Source organism: Vulpes lagopus, chromosome 11 (assembly GCF_018345385.1).
Source record: "Vulpes lagopus strain Blue_001 chromosome 11, ASM1834538v1, whole genome shotgun sequence".
Classification (NCBI taxonomy): Eukaryota; Metazoa; Chordata; class Mammalia; order Carnivora; family Canidae; genus Vulpes; species Vulpes lagopus.
Genome location: NC_054834.1, coordinates 74,302,271 through 74,325,511, shown reverse-complemented (window position 1 = coordinate 74,325,511; position 23,241 = coordinate 74,302,271). Strand labels below are relative to the sequence as shown.

General features: G+C 51.6%; 1 protein-coding gene across 5 annotated transcripts in view; it reads right to left on the bottom strand.

The window, feature by feature from the left end:
- Window positions 1-4,371: 4,371 nt before the first annotated feature.
- The window catches only part of SPTBN2 (spectrin beta, non-erythrocytic 2), a 39,202-nt gene continuing 20,332 nt past the window's right edge, over window positions 4,372-23,241 (bottom strand). For all 5 annotated transcript variants that reach the window (XM_041722969.1, XM_041722970.1, XM_041722967.1 and 2 more), the window contains 25 exons: window positions 22,071-22,224; window positions 20,951-21,821; window positions 19,425-19,562; window positions 18,313-19,069; window positions 17,280-17,482; window positions 16,858-16,948; window positions 16,482-16,628; window positions 13,798-14,061; window positions 12,362-12,586; window positions 11,953-12,042; window positions 11,342-11,602; window positions 11,123-11,253; window positions 10,681-10,885; window positions 9,795-10,169; window positions 8,870-9,114; window positions 8,636-8,774; window positions 8,310-8,394; window positions 7,834-8,030; window positions 7,341-7,483; window positions 7,180-7,249; window positions 7,046-7,096; window positions 6,603-6,823; window positions 6,145-6,318; window positions 5,555-5,597; window positions 4,372-5,231 (listed from right to left, as the gene is read on the bottom strand). In XM_041722969.1, the coding sequence (XP_041578903.1) occupies window positions 4,998-5,231; window positions 5,555-5,597; window positions 6,145-6,318; window positions 6,603-6,823; window positions 7,046-7,096; window positions 7,180-7,249; window positions 7,341-7,483; window positions 7,834-8,030; window positions 8,310-8,394; window positions 8,636-8,774; window positions 8,870-9,114; window positions 9,795-10,169; window positions 10,681-10,885; window positions 11,123-11,253; window positions 11,342-11,602; window positions 11,953-12,042; window positions 12,362-12,586; window positions 13,798-14,061; window positions 16,482-16,628; window positions 16,858-16,948; window positions 17,280-17,482; window positions 18,313-19,069; window positions 19,425-19,562; window positions 20,951-21,821; window positions 22,071-22,224 (5,514 nt within the window). In that variant the 3' untranslated portion in view covers window positions 4,372-4,997. The remainder of the gene's footprint in view (window positions 5,232-5,554; window positions 5,598-6,144; window positions 6,319-6,602; window positions 6,824-7,045; window positions 7,097-7,179; window positions 7,250-7,340; window positions 7,484-7,833; window positions 8,031-8,309; window positions 8,395-8,635; window positions 8,775-8,869; window positions 9,115-9,794; window positions 10,170-10,680; window positions 10,886-11,122; window positions 11,254-11,341; window positions 11,603-11,952; window positions 12,043-12,361; window positions 12,587-13,797; window positions 14,062-16,481; window positions 16,629-16,857; window positions 16,949-17,279; window positions 17,483-18,312; window positions 19,070-19,424; window positions 19,563-20,950; window positions 21,822-22,070; window positions 22,225-23,241) is intronic.

Genomic DNA, 23,241 nt, shown 5'->3' with positions numbered 1-23,241 from the left:
GACTGCATGGTTCCATCTCCTTCCTCCCATCTATTTCCCTACCCTTATCTATCCCCTTTGATCTCACCTCCCCTTATAGGCAACCATTCTGATAAGCTTAATGTGTATTATGCTTGTGTTCTTGCCAGACATTTCTTTTCAGTGTGCATTTGCTTTATCCATTTTTAAAAATGTTTTATTGTGGAAATTTTCAAAAAAGTCATATACAGAGAATGTCATGATAAACTTTTATGGACCCTTTACCCAGCATTGGCAGTTATCAACATTCTGCTGACCTTATTTATTCCCTGTACTTTTTTTTGGCTGGAGGCTTCTTTCTTTCTTTCTTCTTTCTTCTTTCTTCTTTTCCTTTCTTTCTTTCTTTCTTCTTTCTTTCTTTCTTTCTTCTTTCTTTCTTTCTTTCTTTCTTTCTTTCTTTCTTTCTTTCTTTCTTTTCTTCTTTCTTTCTCTTTCTTTTTTTTCTTTCTTTCTTTCTTTCTTTCTTTCTTTCTTTCTTTCTTTCTTCTTTCTTTCAGTCAGAGAGAGCACTAGCAGGGGGAGAGGTAGGCAGGAGAAGCCTGCTCCCCATGATCTGAGCTGAAGGCAGGCACTTAACCGACTGAGCCACCCAGGAGCCCCAACTGGAGTTTTTAAAAGCAAATCCCAGGCATAATGTCATTTCACCTATGAGGACTTCACCATCTACCTCTAATTAAAACATCAGGACTGTGCTAATATTATCTAATCTATATTAAAATTTCCCCTAGGTTGTTGCAAATGTGTCTTTTTGCAGTTTTTAAAAAAGACTTTAATTATTTGATAGAGCATAAGCAAGGGGAGTGGCAGAGGGAGAGGGAAGAAGCCGACTCCTGGATGGGCAGGGAGACCAATGTAGGGCTCAATTCCAGGACCCGGAGGTTATGACCTGAGCCAAAGGCGGACGCTTAACTGACCAAGCCACTCAAGTGACCCTGTAGTTGGTTTCTTCTAATGCAGATCTAAACAAGGTTCATTGATTTCTTATATGGGTAAATTATCTAAATGTTTATGCAAATTGTGTTGCATGGCTCATTGTTTTAGTTTTTTCACTAAGCACCTGTGTTGCTGTGTGCTCTCTTACCACTGGGTAAACTCCCTACTGTGCAACCACCATATTTTACCTGACTCTACATATAGGAGACTCATGTTGCCTCCAACTCCCCACCACTATAAACAAATTTTAAATGCCACTAAAAACATCAACAAATTGTTGATGTTACAATTAACATCGTTGATTATATGTGCCCTACTGGATCCCTGTGAGAAACAGGGGTGGGGAGTGCATATAAATCTAGAGTGGAATTGCTAGGTTGCAGGATCATAGGGTATACGTGGAACTAACTTTAAGTAGTGCCAGAGTATTCTCTGGAGAAACCATACCCTCCCACCCACAGCACGTGAGGGGTTCTCTATATCAATGATTCTGCCACTGTTGGACGCTGTCCAGTTTTCTAATTTCTATGAGTCTAATAGGTATAAAGTGATATAGCGCTATTGCTTTAAGGATCTCTTCTCTGAATTTCCTGTTCATATCTTTTGTCATCTTTCTTAGTAGGTTGCAATCTCCTCTTTGTTGTTGATTTGCAGGATTTTCTTGTATATTCTACACATGGATCTTTTACTGGGTTCAAATATTTTGTCATTCCACTAAATTATTAACTTTGTCCATGGTGTCCTTCATTGGAAGAGAAATTCTTTTTTATGGAATCTAATATTTGTCTTAAAGTTTGTGCTTTTTCAGTTTTTTATAAGATAACCATTTCTACACCCCTGAATGACAAATATATTCTCCTACATTTTCCTCTATTAACAGTCATGTTTTTACTGTTCACATTTAGGTCTGTAGTCAATTTAAAGCACTGCCATCCTGGGGCACTTGACTAGCTCAGTAGATGGAACATGTGACTCTCAATCTTGGGGTTGCGAGTTTGATCCCCACACTGGGTATAGAGATGTTAAGAAGATAAACAAAAGCAGTGCTGTCCAAACAGAAATATAAAAGGTCATCCATCTATGTAATTTAAAATTTCCCAGTAAAGACATTTAAAAAGTAAAATGAAACAGCTAAAGTTCATTTTAATACTTTCAAAACCCAATAAAGCTAAAATATTTCAACATATAATCAATATAAAAAGTATTAATAAAATATTTTGAATTCTTTTTCTCCTCTTCAGTTTTTTTTTAAAGATTTTATTTATTCATGAGAGACAGAGAGGCAGAAACACAGGCAGAGGGAGAAGCAGGCTCCCCACAAGGAGCCTGAAGCAGGACCGGATCCCAGATTCCGGAATCATGCCCTGAGCCAAAGGCAGACGCTCAACTGTTGAGCCACCCAGGCATCCAGTCCTCTTCAGTTTTTGAAGTTGGTGAGCATTTCACACTTAAAGCACTCTTCACTTTGGACTGGCCACATTTCAAGTGCTCAGTAGCCACATATGGCTCATGGCTACTGTCATGGACAGTGCAGATCTAGAGTTCACCCTCAGAGGCAGTGTTTGATAAGAAGGCAGATACATATTTGTCCAAATAATCTAAGTTTAGCTGTCCATATTTCTCATTACTGTGGTAACTGTGTATATTGTATTTTTGTGCTCTAATCTATCTTGTATCCCTCACTGCTCTATTTCATTAAGTTTCTTTCTGGAATTTTTCTTCCACTCATATCTGAAGGTGTCTCTTAAGATCTATTTCCTGATCTTATTTCTATTTATCCTTTCTGTCTTGCCACCTAGATGATGCTCAAACCACATCTTCATGACTTCCCCATTCACAGTGATTGACCGCATCCTGCAAGACTGCTGTATTTTGCTGCCCTATTTTCATTCAACTTTTACATGTTAAAACGAGCAGTTCTTCATTAATTTCTTACTCCCATATAAACTTCCTTTCTAAAATTTCCCATTATTGCTTCCCTTCCTAATTTCTGTGCTTGCCACATTGGAGTTGTAAATACCCTGCTTCCCTGAGGACTCTAAAATGTATGACTTTTTCTTCCTTCACACAGTGGAGATTTTACAGTTGTACCTGAGAGGAACAAGGGAAGGTTGTAGTGCTGATGTATTATTCTATTTAGTCCCACAACAGATTGTTCCAGTTAACATTTGTCCAACATGTTTACCATATAACACTTCTAAAGTTGCTTTTCTTAAGAGAAAGAGAATTATTCTGTGGGCTGTTTGGTCTCCCAGATCTCATGTTTGGAGACCATTCTGGGGCTGTGTTGTGCTACTCCCAGGCCTGCACATACCTGACCCTGTCTTAGTCATGGCTGATGATGGTCAGGGGTCTACTCAGCCAGGGCTCTTGGCCAATTATACTAAGGATAGGGCTGCTTAGGGAGGGATTGGGGAGGTGGGTAAAATAGGTGAATCAGATTAAGGTGTGCTCCTAAGGAGCACTGGGTAATGTATGGAAGTGTTGAATCACTATATTGTATGCCTAAAACTAATATAACACTGTATGCTAACTATACTGGAATTGAAAGCAAAAAAATTACAGATAGGGCTGTTTCTCTGGAAAGATCTTCTCTGAGCCTTGAAATGGTTGGTCGTGTATTTATGGGAAACAATGAAAGAACAAAGATTTTCTTGTAGGAGACCACCAAGGCAATACCCTGATGTTTCCAATTGCCAAGCCAGAGAAAAGGGAGAAAGCTACCTACCCCTTTTTTATACTTCCCCAGATCTATAATATATTCTGTTGTGTTTGTGTGTGTTTATACACTTTGGATGTACCTTGTGGCTTTCCAGGTGATGCCATCTTATTGGTCGGTGGATCGGGGACCTTGCAACTTAACTGACCTCTGTCTGAACTCCCTTGATCCTCTCTATTCAGGAGGAGACAGAAGATGGGGTCAGTAATCACCCCCATGCGCTCCCTCCCTCTCCACTCTTGGGCTGAGCAGCGGCCGATACTTGCTTGTGGTTTGAATTATTGAATTATCTTTCATTTTTGAAAATAGTCAAGAGAGTCATGAGTAAAGAAAGTTGTGTACCAGGGAAGTAGTTGTTCACTGCCTTTTAACATGAACAGTGCTTTTTAACATCATCCTGACCCATGGTGAACTTCTTTGGTCTAAAAAGAGGCTTGAAAAAAAAAAATAAATAAAAAAAAAAAATAAAAAGAGGCTTGTCCTCTGTCAGCCCAGCAAACTGGAGGTCATTATCATGGGGAAATGAGACCAGGGGTAGGGAGGCTCTCAAAATAATGTGGTTCTTTGAGGGCTTAGAGGCTGGAGGGGGAGGGAGGGTGCAGAGTGGAAACCTGACATACAGGAGGCCAGAGCCAGAGGCAAGAATGTGGGGATAGGCAGGGAGGCTTGTGGTCAGGAAAGCAAAAGACACCCAGAAGCAGTAAGAGAAGCTGAGCTGTTTAATCACCTCCTTGGCCAGACTCAAGGCTGTGGCTGCCCCTGAACAACTCACACCTGGAAGCCACTGAGCATCGCTAGAGATGGAGTGGCCACTTGAGTCAGAAGATGAGTTAGCATGGGAAGGGGAAACTTGGGCATCTCTGACTGGGTCATCTGGCAGTCCTGCCCCGGGGTCCTGCTTCAGCTCTTAGAGGTTCCTGGCTGGTCCCCAGGGGCAAGGAACCAAAGGGCGTGCCCTGGCTGTGGGGAGAGAATGACCTGAGGCAGGGCAGCCATTCCCACATGGCCTATGTCGAGGTGCAGCGCTGTCCGCACCAGGGTGAGGGTTGGGGTGGAGGGCTCGGGGGGAGACGAAAGAAGTTGGGAGATGGGAGTGGAATTGGGGGTTGCCTGGGTCCCACCACCAGTCTGTAATTAAATAGCAGAAGAGGAGCATTGCCTTTGGGAACACTGACTTATCCCCCGAGACAGTTCCTGGTGATGGGCTGACCTTGGCAACAGACCCTAGCAGCAGGCAGTTGTCCTGCCAAGAGGGTGGTCCCTGTTGACAGTCCCTGGCAGTTTCCTGAATAGAGGGAAGAAGCTGGCCTGGGAGTCTTGCCCCCAACTACTTGCTCTTCTTGAAAAAGCTGAAGCGTTTTTCTCTCTCTCGTTCTCTGCCATCCTTGCTGCGAAGTACAACAGGCCCCTCAGCCCCGACCGGTGATACTGGGGGCATGGTCATGGCCCGGGTCATGCCCCGCGTGGCACTGGGCACCGCTGGCTCTTCAGGCTCTCCAGAGGCAGAGGACGCGGTGGCAATGGCAGCATTCACCACCCGCAGCCATGAGCTCATCTCTGCCTGCAGAGGGCACAGAGAGACAAGTGGTCAGCTTCATGGCAGCTGTACTGAAGCTGTACTGAAGCTGGAAAGCCTACGAGAACAGGCAGACAAGTGACTGGACTACTTCACCTCACTGGAGAAAAAGACCCCTTTTAAGATGGGGAACAGGTTTTTATGTGGCTTTCACAAACATCCAGGTGGCACATCATGAGCTATCTGATCACGAAGAATGAAACACTTCATCAAGGAAGAAGGAGAGGAAAGAAAGTGAATCTGTGACTGGAATGTTCTGGGAATGGCACAGAGAGATGGGAGCGTAGGAGGAGAAGGAGCCAGCTCACCTCATCCTTGGCCTGGAATAAATATTCTTTTCCATCCTGTAAGCTGTTGGGAGAAAGAGAAACCTCAGGGCAGGGCTGAGAAGCTGGAATGGCTATAGCAGAGCTGAGGAGAGCTCAGTTATCACCCTGAGACCAGGCTGCAGAACATGCCGCTCCAGCCCTCAGCGCCAGACCAGACATGTCCTGCACATTCTTCAGATTCCCAAACCCTTCCTGTTTGGCTGCTGAGGACCACAGTGAGCTCACCCCCACCTCAGGCCACGCCTCCTGCTCTGGCTGCTCACTAGCAGGCTGGGGCAGGCCCCTGGAGGTCTCCCAGCAGCAGGGGGGTACCAGCACCCCACCTTCAGGTTTTCTACCCAGGATAATTTTTTTGCTGGATGTTGTCAGCGGTCAGGCCTGCATCTGGGAGCCCCAGATCCCCTTACTGTGGATCCCAACCAGAACCCCTATACCTCTCCTTCATCTCTATCACTGGCCCCTCATGCCCAGCCCTCTAACTCTGTTCCCTCAGCTCCTAGCTCATGGCTCCCCCTACTTTGGGTCGCCTCTATCTCCCCTCCCATACCGAGGGCACCTTCCATTCCTACCCCAGCTTGAAGACATGTTTGCGCTTTCGATAATCAAAGGCGACGCTGCCTTGAGCCCTGGCCAGGCTGACAGGCACCTCTCCGTGGTATGGCACTCCCATGCTGGCTGCCTTTGAGTCCTTATAAAAGCCGAGGCTCCCACGCCGCAGGACGCAGTACACATTTTGCCAAGACCTGGGAGGGCCCATGGTGCCGGTGAGATGGGTGACTGGTCTTTGAGGTGCCTGGAGCCCTGGGAGTACCTCGGGTGTCCGAGGACTTCCAGGGCTGTTCCTGTTTCTGAGCTCGTCTTTACCCACTGCTGACCCTCACCTGATGCCTACTCTTCTCCTGGGTCCTCCCCCTTTCCCAGAGGACCCTCCTCCTTACAGGGCACCTCTTCCCTGAGGTTCCAGGGAAGCCTCTTCAGAAGGCAGCAATGGGAGAGGCCACCAGTACTGTGTGGCCAGGACCAGTACCTGTTAGCAGCTTTCTTGCCAAAGGCCTCCATCTCCTGTTTGCGACACAGCATCCCCTCCATCTGCTCCTGGGCAGAGAGCTCAGGGCCTCGGGGGGGCAAAGTGGCAACACGGGCTGACTCGGAGGACCTGCTCTGGGGCATCACAGGAGGGGCTGGGCCCCGCGTCCGGGTCTGCTTCTCTCCTCGTGGCCCATTGGCTTCGTCTCCTGTGCCAGACCCCTGTGGGGAAAGTGAGGAATGGTGTCAGTGTCACAGGAGAAGATGGGAGATCCCTAGCCTGAATGTCATAAAGCCAAAAGTCCAAAAGCTGGTTTTCCCACCCCCACATTTCCTTTGGGCCCCTGCCCTCTCCTCTGCCTAGTATCACCACTACCTGGCTCCCACCCTCTTCATTCCTTCATCTCTGGGTTATTAACACCCACACCTCTGGGAGAAACTCACAGGTCCTTCTGGGAAGCTGCTCTGCTCAAGTCTCTGTTGTTCCAGCAGGGGCTACAAGGATAAGAAGCTGTAAGAAGATGTGCAAGGTGGGAGCTAAGATTCTGATGGGGGTGCACAGGGGAGCAGGGGGTGACCTGTGGGGACTCGGCATCTGTGCAGACTCCATTAACACTGGCGTGCTGCGTGGGTGGCCGGGGGTGGGTTCTGGAACAGCAGAGAGAGAGACACAGAATGTTAGGTCTGGGATTGCTCAGACTCAGCCTCTTCCTCCTTCCCTGAGCGTCCCAGCTCTTACCTGTCCCAGGTGGCATCGGGGGCTGTCTGGCTGTCCACCAGGTCCCCTTCAGGCCGACGGGCTGTGGGCTCTGGAGCAGGGGGCTGTTTCCTCCGTTCCTCCTCCTCCTTCTTTCTTTTCCGTTCTTGCTCCTGCTCTTCCAGCTGTCAAAACATTCTGGGATCAGAGCATAGAAGGTCTCATTTAAGAGGACCAGGGCACTGGGGAAAGCTGAAATGCCTCAGCTCTAGCCTGATGAAACACAAAGGATGGAAAATATAATTCCAAAAGAAGGTGGGGATTTAGAGGCAATGGAGGAGATAGCGTCTCTTAGTGTCACCCAGGGCAGGTGGGGGGACTGATGGCTCCTGAAGCTGCGGTGACAATGGGTACTCTTGGCCCACATCTGGGAGATGTTGGCGCAGAGGGAAGAGAAGACACATCTTCTTCAAGCAGGAGTACCGGCCTGGGCAGTGGGAGGGAGCAGGCAGTCCTGCGGTCCTGTAGCCCTCACCGCTGTGAGCTTCTCCAGTGCGCTGAAACGCTCCTCCCAGGCCACTGCTGACTTCTGGAAGGCCTCATGCCGCTTGATGAGGCTCTCAACTTCATCGACTGTGCAACCCAGCTCAGCACTTCGCACCAGTGGCTCTTGGCTGCACAGCCAGGCCTCTGCCATACCTGCGTCTCTCCCAAATACAAGCACCTCCAAAACTGCAGGGGTTCGGGAGGGGTCACACAGAAATGGCAGGTCAGAGCATCAGCAAGGCACTGTAGCCACAGTCCTTCAAGAACAGAGACATGGAGGAAGCTACTGCCCCAGAGCAGGAGCACAGGGCAGAGCCAGGCAGTGCCAAGGGTGGGCAACCTTGAGTTCCATGCCCAGGCTTCTTGGTCTTATGTACTCTGGAAACTCCAGTGTATGAGACCCCCAGCCCCTTCTCCCGAGGCCTGGTGCCCACAGCCAGCTTCCTGGCCCCCAGGGCAGCTCACCAAGCTGGAGCCAGTCCATCTTTTCCTGCCACTTGTCTGCTGTCTCCTGGCGCCGGGCCTGCAGCTGAGACAGCTTCTCTGAGATCTGGGGGGCAGAGACGTGAGTTAGCACCCAGTGGGACCTTTCCAGGGTCCCTGGAGGACTCACACAAGGAACTGGTGACTTCTGATTTCAGGAGGCAGATGGTTCTGGAGAAGAGTTGGAATGGGGAAATCCCTGAACAGCACTGAGGGGGAAGAGGTTTCTACAAAGGAAGAAAGAAAGGAAGGAGGGAGACTCATCCTCCCCTGTGAGGATGGCCTGGCTGCACCCACACCTCACCCACCTCCTCAGCTGCATAGTGGTTCCTGGCAAGCAGCCCCTGCCCCATGTCGATGCATGAGGAGAAGCGGTCGGCCCTGGCCTCTATCTCTGCCTTGATGCCTTGATGATTCTTGATGACCAGGTCTGCGGAGGACACATCCCTGGGGGGGACAGAGACCATATTACTGCTGCTCACAACCCTGCCCCAGCCACCAGTCCACAACCGTTGGAGGCTGCTGAGCACCATGGGCCTCACCGGGGCCGCTCCTGAGCATCCATCTGCAGGTTCACCCCATCCATCCACAGCATCAGCTCCCGAACAGCCTTGAAGAAGCGGAACTTGTCCGTGGTGTCCAGTAGCAGCTGGCGGCGGGCAGCAGAGCTTCCTTGAAGCTGGGTCCAGGCCTCGGCCACAGCCTGCATGTGACGGCCGATCTCCTCAGCCTTGTCTCCAGCATAGGCCTTCTGGAGTCGGTGGCCATCATCCTGTACCTGCTGGACCTGCGGGGCCCCAGCTCAGAGTGAGGCACAGCTGGGGGGACTCCAAGGAGCTGGAGTCTCCCCAGTCCTGGTTTCTGTTCTCTATCTCCTGTCGGTTTCATCCATCAGAGAAGCAGGAGGCAGAGCAGGGGGTGGGGTGCTGGGAAAAATGAAGGCTGGTGGCCAGCCTAAGCCTTGTCATACCCTTCCCTGCTAGGTCTCAACATGGGGCCTGCAGAGTCTAGGGGAGCAAGCCTTTAAAGGGACTACTGGCCAGTTGAGCTTTCAGAGGACTGTCCAGGACACACGAGACCTCAAAGACTGCTGGAATGAGATTTTCAGCCAAGAAGGGGTAGTGGCTGATTGGGTTTAAATGATTGGAGGAAGAATCTACAATTGCTCAGTATAGGTCTAGAGCTAAGCTGGGTGGGACCGCAGGCAGATTTTAGTACAATTTGAAGACTCTAGTCATTAGGACCATCTGGAAATGTAGGGGGCCCTCGAGAAGTCTGGTCACTAAAGGTGTGGATGCTGTGGCTGGATATTCCTTGGCCAGAGATGTCACCCTGGAACCACTCTAACCTCATCCCTGAGTGTCCCTCCAGGATGGCATCCTCCTAGCATTTCTGAGTGCTCCCCCAAACTGTTTCCCGCAAAGTCTCCCCCTAGCCAGCCCCCATACCACCGTCTGTGGGTCAGACCTGGGCACTGAGGGCCTGGATGTCGTGCTCGAAGGCACAGTGTCGGCGCTGCAGGGCTTCGGCTGCATTGAGATCCCGGCCGGTCCCGTCTGGAAGTTGCTGCTGTTTGTGCTGCACCCGTGCCAGGGCTTGGCGGGCCCCGTGCAGGAAGCGCTGCAGCTCATGTGCCGCTGCCAGCACCTGACCCCGAGTGTCTAGCAGCTCAAGCAAGTCTGCCCAGGCCTCATTGAGACTGTCCTTCCATTCAGCCACAGTGGCCCGGGCGGCATGGCCCCCAGCAATGAGACCGTTGGCCAGGGCGTTGGCACCATCCACACGCTCCTGACCGATGGTACTCGTGTCCCGGGAAAACTCTCGGAATTTGTCCCGGAGCATCTGGAGGAGGAAACAGTCACATGGACTGGATGGTGCTGTGATGCCGATGGATGCGGTCCCTGCCTGATGGGGGAGTCTTCTTGCCCCAGACCAAGAACCCACTTCTCTCCCTGGGCCATGTGGGCCAAAACAGGTTTCTTCTGCAGAGCAACTGGCTTCCATTTACCCCAGATGTGACTGATACCCCCGGCCCCTGGCCAAAACACTGGTCTTCAGACAAGGATACCCTAACTGTGGTTCATATATCTACACGAATAATGACAGTCCAAGCCCCCAAACTGTGCAAGGGAACCTTAAGTTCCCTGTGTTGGAAAAGAATGATTGGAAATTTTCTTTTTGCCCACGTCTCCGAGCAGCCCCATGACCTCCTTTCCGCACAGTTGTTCAAATACCCAAGGACAGCTCCCGCTCAGCCTGCTCTTGTGCCCCCCCTTGCCGGGGCCCTGGCCTCCCACTGGGTCCCCTACTCCTCCCAGAGCTGCTCTGCCCCTGGCGTCCACCCCACACTCACGGTCACGTGCTCATAGTCCTGGCCTAGCTCATGGGATGCTGCCACCACCTCGCGCTCCTGGATCCACTGCTCCAGGTCGTCTAGCTCGCGTCGGAGCTGGCACAGCCGCAGGTGCTCCTGCAGGCGCTCCCGCCGCTCTCCAGCCAGCTCTTTGAGGCTGGCATATAGCTTGTCTACTTGGGCTTGGCGGATCGAAATCCGTGTGCTGCAGGAGCAGGGGAGGTACTGCAGGACTTAGGATGCCGTGCTGGGATCCCTAGCCTATTCCATAGAGTCCTGCCCCTCGGGCCCCCCAACTACTTGCCAGGTCTCTGCCTCTCCAGCTCTCTAGACATCTGTGTACACGTGTTGTACCAAAGGCTCCACAGTCCCTGCACCACCCCAGAACCGGCTCCCATCTCCCCCAGGGGCTGTTCCACTCTCTGTTGCCTACTATATTCACCTCTCTGGGTGGTTGTGGTCAATCATGTCTTGGCTGCTGACTGCCAGCTGGTGGATGGTCTGAGCATAGTCAGCCAGGGCTTGCTCCAGCACCTGATGCTTCTTTACCTCTGCTTGGGCGCTGAGCTCGTCCTGGGGATGACAGTGGGCATTGGGCAGTAGGGCAGGGGGGGGGGGGGGAGCAGCAGCCACACAGCCTGAGCTCTGCCCTGCCGCTCACCTTGGCTTTCTCCTGGCCCATCATGTGTAACTCCTGCTCGCCCATCCAGGCCTCCGCCTCGGCGGCATCGCGGTAGAACTGCTGGGCCCGCAGGGCCTCCTCCAGCCGCTTGCCTCGAAGCTCCAGCTCACGGCTCAGGTGTTTCCACATCTCTTGCAGCTCAGCCAGCTCCGGGCCTGCCGCTGCTGCGCCCACAGCACGCTGCCGCTCTGTTAGGTCTGCGATCCGAGGCTCATGGCCCTGTATCTCCTTCTGCAGGGTCTGTCCCCAACAGCAGATGAGGACAGTCTGACAGGGGACCCCTCATCCTACCCTCCCCCTTACACCCACTCAACATCCGGCCCCTCAGTTCACACTTCTCTTTCTTCCCTATTCCTCCTCCCATGTCCGTCCCTGGCCTAAGGTTGTCATGGTGACACCCCTTCGATCCACCTGATCTGCTACAACGGACACCCACCCTCCAGCAGTGAGGGCAGGCCAACCACTGATGGGTAGGATCACACACAGCCTCAAGGGAAGCCAGAGAAACCTCAGGTTTTAAAAGAAAAAACAAACTTCTGAGTCTGGGAGGCTCTTGAGATCTTTTCTTTTGCCTTTAGCTTCAGCCTCACCTGGTTTTTCTTCATGAGAAGCTGGACACTGGGCAGGTCCTTGCCATGTTCCATGGAGCTAGCCATGGGTAGCCGCTCTGTCACCCACAACTGGATGAGAGAGAGGGGGGTCAGTGGAGATCCAGAGGGCAAAGCAAGAGTAGGAATAGACAATGGGGAGGCCTGGGGTGAGAGGTTTTCTAGGGCTCCTGGAACATGTGTGCTGGGAATAGTCATCTCTATTGATGGGGTGAAGGGACCTAGGGGGCATCCCCAAGAATCCCTTGAGGGTCTACTTTCAGTGCCAAAGGGAAGAGAAAACAGACCACTGCTGGCATCTCCCCAGCCTCCAGGAGGGAGACTGGAAAGCAAATGTCAGGGAGTGATTTGCCATGATCACAACTCTACCCCATCCTGACTGGTGACTCACAATCTCATCCTCCACATCCCGGTGGAACTGGTGCTGCTCGCGAGAGGCTTGTAGGCGCTGACAGCGCTCCTTCATGGGCTGGCACAGGGCTCGGAACTTCTCCTCCACAGCCCTGGAGGTCCTCTCAACCTCCCCCGCACCCTGGTCCTCCTGGGCCAGTGCTGTCGCCTGGGCCTGGATAGCCTCCACCTCCTTCTCTCGCACAGCCATTTCCCGTTCCAGCATCTGTGACCCAGGAGGAAGGAGACGTCATCAGCGCGCAGCTGCCTTCGAACTCAGAGGAGACTCCAGTCTTTATGAGCCAATCAAGATTTCTTATCCCTGGGGTTTGCCTTAGGGAGAGCATATCCTCATGGCTTACCTCAGTGGATCTCAAACTTTAATATATATAAGAGTCCAGGGGGGTGTGATAGCCAGGCCAGTTATCAGTTTACTGTCTCTCGGTCCCAAATTCAGATGTACCTAGTTTCAGGTACATCTTAGCCTGTTTGAGACATTGCAACTGAACCCTGTCAAGGGTTCATTGCCAGCTGGTGCAATGCCAGGCCTTGTGAGTAGAGGACACTAGAAGGACACCACAATCCAGGAGAGTGGAAGGTGCTATTTATGGTTCCAGTGTGCCGTTCTTCCTGCTCCTGAGGTAAAACTGCCCATGGTGTGCAGGAAATCCAGTGGCTCTCACCCTCTGGCAAGTTTTGCTGACATCCCAGTGGCAACTTCATACAGGTCAGTTTTGGCCTGCCAGCTTTAGACCTACTTGGTCCCATGATACCCCAGCAAAGTTCTATAGCATCCAGCAGGCCTCGGCCCTCTTCAATGAGGTCCTGAAACTCAACCTTGGGGTTGGGTGGGGGGAGGGTATCTTGTTCCTCCTGGGGTACCCATCCTCAGCCCTAGAGGTAGTAGCTGATCCCTACATTTGCTATTTCTGTGCTCTTTACAGCAGGGATCAGCAAAGCCTGCTTGTTTTTGTAAATATAGTTTTATTAGCAATAGCCACACCTATTACATATAATTTTACACATCGCCTATGGCTGCTTTTACCCTACAAGAACAGAGTTGAATAGTTGTAACAGATCGTATGGCCTACAAAGGCTGAAATGCTACTGTCTGGCCCTTTGTAGAAAAATGTTTTCTGGTCTCTGCTTTCAATTTCTCTTTAGCCTTTTGGTAGTTAAACACCTTTTACTGATTGATACTTTTTATTAAATTTTCCTTGTTCAAGTTAAAGTATGGGTTCTGTCTCCTGACTACTTTGACTGATACACACTCCTAGAGGTGCTGCTACTACGGTGGCCCACGGACATGGCCTTGAGAAATACCAGTAAAGATGTTGTCTGGGAGACCTCAGAATGACCTCCCCAACCCTAAGAGCTACAGACCCCCTACTCCTTTCTGCTGCAGTTCAGCAGCCCCATCCCAGGCCCACCGGGCACCTGTTGCTTCTTGAGCAGGATGTTGACACTGGTGAGGTCCTTGCCATAGTCGTCAGAGTGTAGCTGGGCCTGCAGGCTCTCCAGCCAGCTCTCCAGGGCTGAGCAGCTCTGGGCAAACAGCTCGGCTCGGTTGGCATCGAAGAGGCTGCGGGCCTTGGCTTGAGTGGTGCTCTCCAGCCTGTCCCAGCGCTTGTGGAGGTCCTCTAGCTTCTCGGACACCAGGGCTTTCAGCTCAGGCTTCTCAAGGGTCAGTTCCCGCCCCTCCTGGGAGGTGGGATGAAGAAGGTGGCAGTGTCAGAATTAGGTACCACTGAATTTTACGGGTCAGTGGCAGACCAGGGGCTAAAAAGTGCCCTGCAGGAACCTGAGGTGTAGGCATTAATTCCAAGTTCTTGTGTATTCTCCACAGCACACTTTTCTCAAAGGTTCCCCCCTACTCTAAACTGACTCCCCCATCCCTCCAATGCAGAGTCCACCCTACTTGTTCAAGCCCCAGCTCAAATCTCATTTCAACCACAGAGAAGCCACAGAGACCTTTCCTATTTGGGGCTCCCTCACACCTATGGCTTCTGGGGTGATGCCACACATGGTCTTGTGTATTTGCCATCCTCTCTTGTTTTTCAGCAAGTCATCCCTCACCTGAGTTATGTACATACGCAAGTCCCACACGTTCTCCTCACTCCTGGCCTTTTGTTTGAGGGCTTTTGTTGCCAGGGAGATGAGGGAAGCATGGTCTCTTGACCTGTATGCCAGGCAGACTGGGAGTGCCTGACACTTACTGCCCCAGGAAGCAGCCCTCAACCAGTGACAGGCTGGGAGCTGGAGGACAAATGCTCTGTATCCTCATGCCTTGGTTGAGATGTCACTGATGCATGTTCTACACAGTCTCCCATGGTGCCTCATTAGGACTGAGTGCCAGTTGCTCACTGGGGTGCCTGGCATGGCAGTGTAACCATTATTGAACGCCTTGCCTTTCCATCCCAGCTTCCCACTTCCATACTGGTGTTTTCTTTTTCTTTTTTCTTTTTTTAAGATTTTATTTATTTATTCGAGAGAGAGAGAGAGAGAGAGAGAGAGAGAGAGAAGGCACAGACACAGGCAGAGGGAGAAGCAGGCCCCGTGCAGGGAGCCCAACGTGGGACTCGATCCTGGGTCTCTAGGATCAGGCCCTGGACCCAAGGCAGCGCTAAACCGCTGGGCCACCCGGGCTGCCCCGTACTGGTGTTTTCTATGGCCATCGCTCATAGGTAGGTGACCTGCACTGAAAACCTTGCTTCAGGGTCTGCTTCTAGGAGAACACAAGCCAAGGCGCTGCCTTGAGGCCATTTTGGGTATGGCTGCCAGGATGAAGAGGGTCAGAGTCTAACACTGCTTGGGTAACTTCAGGAACCTTTAGCACAATCCATGTGTCAATGTACAGTCCTTACATGTGATCAAGGCTTGTCCTGACCTGCTCGATCAGGCTTTTCCCACTATTCCTTCCTTTCCACATTCTGTGTTCCTGCCAGACTGACTTACCCCCTTGTTCCCATATAGGCACCTTGGGTTTCCTGTTTGCTCTGTTTGCCCTACCCAGAAACATCTTTCCTCTACTATCTCTGCTTGTCAAATCCTACTCATCCTCCATGGACTGCTCTGGAGGCTCCTGCCTCTAGGATTCCTGTACCTCCTCCTCTCATTGTAAAAAAGTTTTGTTGGCACATAGCTTTACTGGCACATACAGAGGAGGGCCCAGACTTTATCAAGCCCTCTCTTGCTGCATTTGTCATATTCTGCTTTGGATGTAATTTAGGTATTTGCTGATCTGTCTCATTCCCTGGCTGTCGTGTCTGTCATTCCTCAAGGGTGGAGCTCACAATGGAATTGCCTTCATTTCCCTCTCAGTGACTCATCCAATGCTTTCCATATAGTAGCACCAAGTAAGTATTTGCTGAACAAATGGAAACACTGGATATACCCTGGTCTCCTCCTCTGCTCAACCGTCATGCCCTTGAGGGAAGGAAAGTGTCTTTTTATGTGCCTCGCAGTACCTACCAGAGTGCTGAGCACACAGATTGTCACCTGGGGAATACTTACTGAGTTGAAATAAAGTTTCACCTATGCTCAGCTCCAGAGGAAGTGGTGGGTTTGGTGACCAAGGACCAGGAACAATAAGACTCAAGAGCAAGGGTTGGCAAACTGTGTGCTGCGGAGCAAATACGGCCCCCACTTGTTTTTATAAATAAAGTTTTATTGGAACGCAGCTACACTCAATCATTATGTATTCTCTATGGCTGCTTTTGCACTACAATGGCAGAATTGAACAGTCATAGCAGAAACTGTATGGCCCGTAAAGCTGAAAATATTTACCATCTGGCCCTTTGCAGAAGTTTGCTGATGCCTGCTGAAAAGTGTCCTTCTGCTCTGGACACAGGGATAATTATGGTGTTGGCCCAAAGCAGCAGTCTGGCGCCCTATTAATTTGTACTTGCCCAAGGTTCTGTAGTTACTGTCTCATAGTCCTAAGACTTTTGTTCCCCAGACTATAAGTTTCCATCTTGGAGGTTTGGCACTAAAGACTCCATGACCTCTAGCCCTGAAAGAACCAGAGCCTGAAGCCAGGGTCCTCCCCTGCACTGTGGCCAGGATCCTGTCCAGGGGAGCCTCTAGGGCTCTCTTCTTGCTGCTAATTTCACATCACTCACCTTATCTACCTTGTCCAACCAGTCTTTGTTGGCAGCCAGCTCAGCCATGAATGCCTGGTGCTTCTGCCACTTCGTGTGCAGGTTGCGGGCCTCATCGTAGGACACATCCTGGGCTGTCAGCATCTTCTCATCAATCCAGAGCTTCAGCTGAGTCAAGCATAGAGCAAGGATGAGAAGGGCAGAGAGCACTGCATATGCAGTGAAGCATAAGGGGGTGAAGCAAGCGAGGGGAATGGTGGATGTGGGGAGAAGCCATGCAAGGGTCCACTTAAGTAATACTACAACAGACTTATTCTATGCTCAGAAAGCTGGGGCATGTTAGTAAAGGGATGGCTAGGGAATGTCGAAGGGGACATGGAGGAACCAAGAGCCTCACCTCGTGACAGTCTTGTAGGAAATGTTGCTGCTCGCGGTTGTCCCGAAGACGGCCCAAAAGCTGCTGCACTGCTTCTTGATTCTTCTTGTGTCTGTAATGACAGTCCCTCGTGAGACCCGTGAACCTGCTGTCAAAGGGTTATTACCCTCTAACTAACCGAGAAAGCCACACAGGAATTCTGGTATCCAGCAACCAACTATGCCAGTGGACTTCGTCTCCCCTGGCGTGGGGGAGGCTCAGCTCCCCAGCTCATGGCTTAGTCCCATTCTGACCACTAAGTTTTTCCTCTACTTTTTGTCAGTCCCCATCGCCATCCATCTGCCCATGCTGCACTATCCAGCTGCTTCATCAGTAAAACAGGCCACACTGTTCTCACTCACTTCCCTGTCGGAGCTCTCCTCTACCCGCTGTGTTTATCATACCTCCTCTCAATGGAGTCGGCCTTCTCCTGGATCTTCTCGGCATGGATGTTGCCCTCAGACACCAGCTGGCGTCCAGCCTCCAGCAGGCCGCGGATCCGCTCTCCATTGGCATCCATGGTGCTCATGAAATCTTCCAGTTTTTTTATGGCGGCATCAGCAGCTTGGAGTGTCCCCGGCATCTCCGTGTGGGACAAAACATATTCCTGTGTGGGAGGAGAGCACTTGTCCACCTTTCAGAAGGGATCTACCATATTGGACATGAAGGCCAGCTGAGGATGGGAGAATGGACGGTCTGGCTCTGAAGACAACATGTGGGGGGTGGGAATAGGGTGGTGGGGTGCTTGATTATCTGCAGGCTCACAAAGTAACAAGAGAGCTGGGCAAGAGGACCTTAACAGCCCAAACCCTGTTCCCTCTTCCTCCTGGGCACTGATTTGACTTAACAGTTATATGACAGGTCAGGTTTTCTATTTCTTCTCAAGTCAGTTATATTTACACCTCTTTAAAAAACATTCTGTTAAAAAAAAAAGGGCGAGGGGGATCCCTAGGTGGCTCAGTGGTTTAGCTCCTGCCTTCAGCCCAGGGCGTGATCCCGGAGTCCCAGAGTCCTGGGATTGAGTCCCACATCGGGCTCCCTGCATGGAGCCTGCTTCTCCCTCTGCCTGTGTCTCTGCCTCTCTCTCTCTCTCTCTGTCTCTTGTGAATAAATAAAATCTTTAAAAAGTAAAAATAAAAATAAAAAAACATTCTGTTAAATCCATTTATTTTTTAAAGTAAGCTCTACACTCAACATGGACCTTAAATTCATGACCCTGAGATCAAGAGTCACATGTTCTACTGACTGAGCCAGGCACCTTTATCTTTTTTTTTTTTACACCCTTATTTTTCTAATATGTTCTCCCAGTCCACCAGTCCATCTTGGTTCCTCAATTGCCCGCTGCCATTCCCTCCCCATCCATCTCTGTCCTCCACACTTCCCTGTCCCTGGTTCCCTCTTCTTCCTGGGTGGGACTGCGTGTCCCTGGACTCTCACCTGGCTGCTGAGCACGCCCTCGGCCTGGCGAGCATCCCGCAGGAAGCCTTGGAAGCCGTGGGCCTGGGCCAGCCGGCCTTGCCGGCTCTCCCACATGCGGCCCAGCTCCTCCCAGCCGGTTCCCAGGGCTTCGAGTCGCTGCCTTAGGAAGAGGCACTGTGGATCAGCCTGGTCCCGGGTCACCTCCTCACCCAGGGCCCGCAGCCGGCTGTACTCGCCCCGGGCCCGCTCCACCTCTCCCCGCAGGGCTGCATGTTGGGCCAGGAGGGCCTCTGCCTCAGGCAGGGTGGCTGGCCCTTCTTCAGAGGCCACAGAGGTCTGCGTGCGACCGAGCCATGCCTGGAAGTCATCTAAGCTGCGCAGGAAGTCCTGCAGCCGCCGCGCCTCACCCAGTGACTCTTCTCGGCGTCGCATGGTGGCCCGTAGGTCTTCCCAGCCAGCTTGTACCTCTCCAAGCCGGGCATTGATGGCAGGGGCTTGGGCAGGGTGGCCAGTGGCCAGGGCATTTGCCTCTCGAGTCAGCTCGCCCACCCGGGCGGCGATGGCCTCCAGGTCCCTCTCGGTGCCGGCCAGCTTCCGCTGCAGTGCCAGCACCCCAGCTAGGTCGTTGCCCAGGCCCTGGGTGGACTCGATGACCTTGGTCTTCTCTCTCATCCAGGCCTGGGTCTCTGTGCACTCTAAGTGGTAGTTCTGGATGCTCAGGGCTGACATCAGGGCTGCCTTCTTGCCGTCTGCCAGGGTCCGAAACTGCTGCCACCTGAGGGTGGAGGGAGGGTCTGGTGTCCGGAGCTGCTCAGTTTCCCTGCGCTGTCCAGGTATGTATGGAAGCTTCTTCCCTGCCTCCCCCTTCTCTGGTATATTCTACCACCTGCTTTTACTGTTAAAGAGGCTGCTCCCTGCTCATTCTCCCTTGACTCCTTGATTACTCCCTGTCTAGGTACAAGCCTTTTTGGACTACCCCCTTTTGTTTCTTTCCTCATTTCCCACCTTTGCCCCCATAACGTATTCCAGACAGCCTGCTTTCCCTGTTTTTAGTCTCCATACATGCCCTGGAAAACTTCCTTCTGGCTGCCATCCCTGCATCCTTTTTAGGTTACCCTCCCCAGCCCCACCTGTGGTTGAGCTGCTTCTGGGTATTGACAATGCTGTCCTTGCCCGGGGGGCTGGCTTTCAGCAACTGCTCTGCAATGTCATTTACAGCAGTAATCCGTGCTGCGAGGGCGTTCATCTCAGGCTCCAGGGTCTCGAACCTGAGCAGGTAGAAGAGGCGGCCATGAATCACAGGAGCCGTGATGCACCAGCCCTCCTCCCCTAGAGGCCTAGGGAAACACCTCTGTCAACGTGAGGCTGATTGGTAGGAGCCTCTGCACATCTTAAACTTGTAAGGTTTAAGATCCCTTGTAAGGTCTACGGGATCTTAAACCCTTAAATCCATTGGGAGCCCCAACTCCCCCCAGACAAGTAGAAAAACAACCATCTCTTGAGTTAACTCAAGAAGATGGTGGAAGTTTAATATTAGGAACAGTTCCACAAGCCAGACTCATTCCTGGCCCAGCGCCCTATTCTTTATCAGAACCTCCCTATTCCTCCTGGGATTGACCTCTTAGCTGCCTACCTGGGACCCATCCTACTACCATGTGCTAAAAATGAATTGGTGACCAAAAATATTTGAGCAATGAGCATATGAAGTATAACTTCTGTGATATTCTCACAGTTGGCATATGCTTTCTGTAAGGGCCAGATAGCAAATATTTTAGGCTGTGTGGGCCATAAGGTCCCTGTCATGAGTATTTAGCTCTGCTGTTGTGGTGCAGAAGCAGCCAGGGATGATATGTAAATGAATGAGCCTGGCTCTGTCCCAATAAGGATTTAAAAAAAAAAAAAAAAAAAAAGGCAGCAGACTGGATTTGCCCCAGAACTATAGTTTGTTGATGCCTGTCACAGGGTATCTTGAAAACTTAAAAAAAAAAAAAAACTTTATATTTTTATTTTATTTTATTTTTTTTTAAACTTTATATTTTTAAAACCACCAGGAAATTTGACTGTAGAACGAGTAATAGATGATATCAAGGAATCAATGATATCAAGGAATCACTAATTTTGTTCTATGCGATAATTAATGGTATTGTGGTTCTATAAGAAAAATGTCCTTTCTAAGTGATTTTAATATGCTTCATTCTGTAAATAAAGCAACTTTATGAGGTTAATCAGTGTATCTGTCTAAAGGTTTATAACATCAAAGCCTCAGCTATTTTAAGTCCACACACGCAATTAAAAAATGATTTACTATACTTGAGAATACTTCATATTTCTTAGAGGATGCATCCTAGAGAATATAGAAGTTAGATGGTAATATGCTGGATTTGCTAATTTTTAAAATGAAAAACGATCAAATTATAGCAAAATACTGACAATTACTGAATCTGGATGCTGAGTATATAGGAGCTTGTTGTATCTTTTCTCCTTTTGAGTATGTTTAACATTTTTCATTAAAGCAAGAAAAAAAAAAACAACAACAGTCAACTGTTAAGACTCAAAGGGTTGTAGCAAGAGCAGGCAGGCAGTTGTTGGCAGGGCCCACCACCCATACAAAACTCCCCCATTCCTCCCCACCCCAGGGAGTCTGCAGGGCGCCTACCTTTGCTGCACCACCTCCAGATCTTCCAGGCGCTCAGGCAGGGCCAGCCCATTAAGCCACTGCTCCTTCTCCTCCACCCACAGCCCACAGGCCCCTGCCTCGCTGAGCATAGTGTAGAGTGCCAGGGCTGCTTCCAGGGCCCGTGCTCGTTCGCCTGCCCGGGCCTGCAGCTCCTTATAGTGCCGCTCCAGGGTAGGCACCCGGCCCTGCACCTCTGGTGTGCGGCTCAGTGCAGCAGGCAGGGCCACAGCCTGATCCCGCAGGGCATCCAGGGCTGGCCGGTGGCTTCGGATCTCCTCCTCCAGGGCCCGATGCTGTCGGGCCAGGGCCTGTGTGGAGAACTCATCATGCCCCAGTTCGGGGCTGGACACGAGGCGCAGTGCGTCCACCAGCCAGGCCTCCATGTCGTTGGCATCTGCCTGGAACTGGTAGAGACTGGCGGCCTGGGCAAGCCGCTGGGCGCGTTCCTCTGCCAGAGCCTCCAACCGCTCCCACTGGGCCTGCAGCTCAGCCATGCGGGTGGCAGCCTGGCGGGCTCCTGGATGGCCCTCTGCGACTAACTGCTGGCCCTGTTCCAGCGTAAGCTTCAAGGGCCCCTGGCGGCCGCTCATCTCACCCCGCAGGGCTGTGTGTTTGTTGAGCAGGCGGAGGACGCCAGTCAGGTCCCGGCCAGTTTCTGCTGAAGCCAGCAGATGCTGCTGCTCCCGAACCCAGGCCTCGGCCTCACCCACCTCCCAGAGGAACCGCCAGAGGCGCCGGGACTCCTCCAAACAGGCCCGTCGGGCCGCTGCTAACTCACACAGTGCCTCATAGCTCTGCTCCAGGGAAGCCACCCGCTCTGTCACCAGCTGTGGGTCGCATGGTTTGTACTCTGAAAAGTTCAGGGTGGAGGGTTGAGCACCGTAACCCAGCCATCCTGCTGCCCCTTACCTACTCCTGGCAATGAATCTCCACCGGCTCCTTAGGCCTCCCTCCCTAATGCTGTCACCTACCATCCACCCATCATCCTTCCTGTCCTCAGTTTGCCCAGTCTGGCTGCTTCAGTTCTCAATGTTCTCCTTCCTAGCACCACCACCCACCCACCCCACCCCGCTCCCCAGCTCCTTCCCCCAGTGTTCACCTTTCCCTGGGTCACAGAAGCGCAGCGCAGAGGCACTGACAGCCCGCACCCTCTCAGCTTGCACAGCGATGTCTGCTTCTACCAGCTCATGCAGCTGAAGCAGGTCCTCCACTCCAGCAAGATGCTTGCCCAGGTCCTGAGACTGCAGCCGGCCCTGCCAAGACAGCCGACATGCCTGTGTCCCTTGGAGGTCCCCCAGGTTCCCTCCTCACTGAGTTTCTTTCAGCCCCATCACACACCTGGGCTAACTTGGCTCCCTTTCCCTGGATCTGCTGCACCTTCCAATCTCCAGGTGCTGTACCTCCCAACCTCCAGATGAGCACACCTGCTCCTGTCTGGCAGCCTGCACTCACACGTGCAGTGACACCCCAGTTCTGTCCTGGCACCCCGGCCACTTTGTACTTAGCCCCTCCCCTCCTGTGGAACCACTGATTCTCTTACTAAATCTTGCTCCTGAAATCTCCATTCTGACTTATCTTCTCGGCCTCAGAATTACCACGGTTCAGTCTCCAGAATATCCAATGTCTCTCCTGACCCACCCCTACCCCCATTCTGGGCCGAGATCACTGCACAGACTCTAACTGGCCCCTCAACCTCTACTCTGGCTCTCCATGATTCTCCTTCACATCGTGGTCACATGTCTCTCCTTTCCAAACCTTCTGATCACTCTCAGTGCTCCATGTGACTCTGAACAAGGACCCAAACCCCTGAGCAGGCCCAGAAGGCCCTGGGTGAGCTGGCTGCTCCCACCTTTACTTCATCCACTGCCTTTCCTGTTTGTGCAGTACTACTGGCCCTCCCGCCTATGCTGAACACAGCATGCCTATGCAGGCCCAGAGCTGTTCCTTCTTCCCGAGACATTCCCTGCTCACATCTCCCCACGCTGGCTCCCTGTGTTAGTCTGCATTTTCTCAGAGGCCTTCCTGGATCACTTCACCATGGGGCCCTGTTCAGTTTCTTGTAGGCTTTAAGTCTGCCTGCTATTTTGTTTTTTGATAAGCCCACGGGTTTCCTCATCAGCGCCCTCCTGCTAGAATTTGAGCCCTGCAAGCACAGGGCCCTGTTTGCTCTGTGTATCTGAACTGGGATCAGGGCCCTGCACTGAGACTACTGCCACCAAGATGCGCCAAGGGAATGAAAATCCCCCCAGTTGCACTCCCACAGTCCTGTT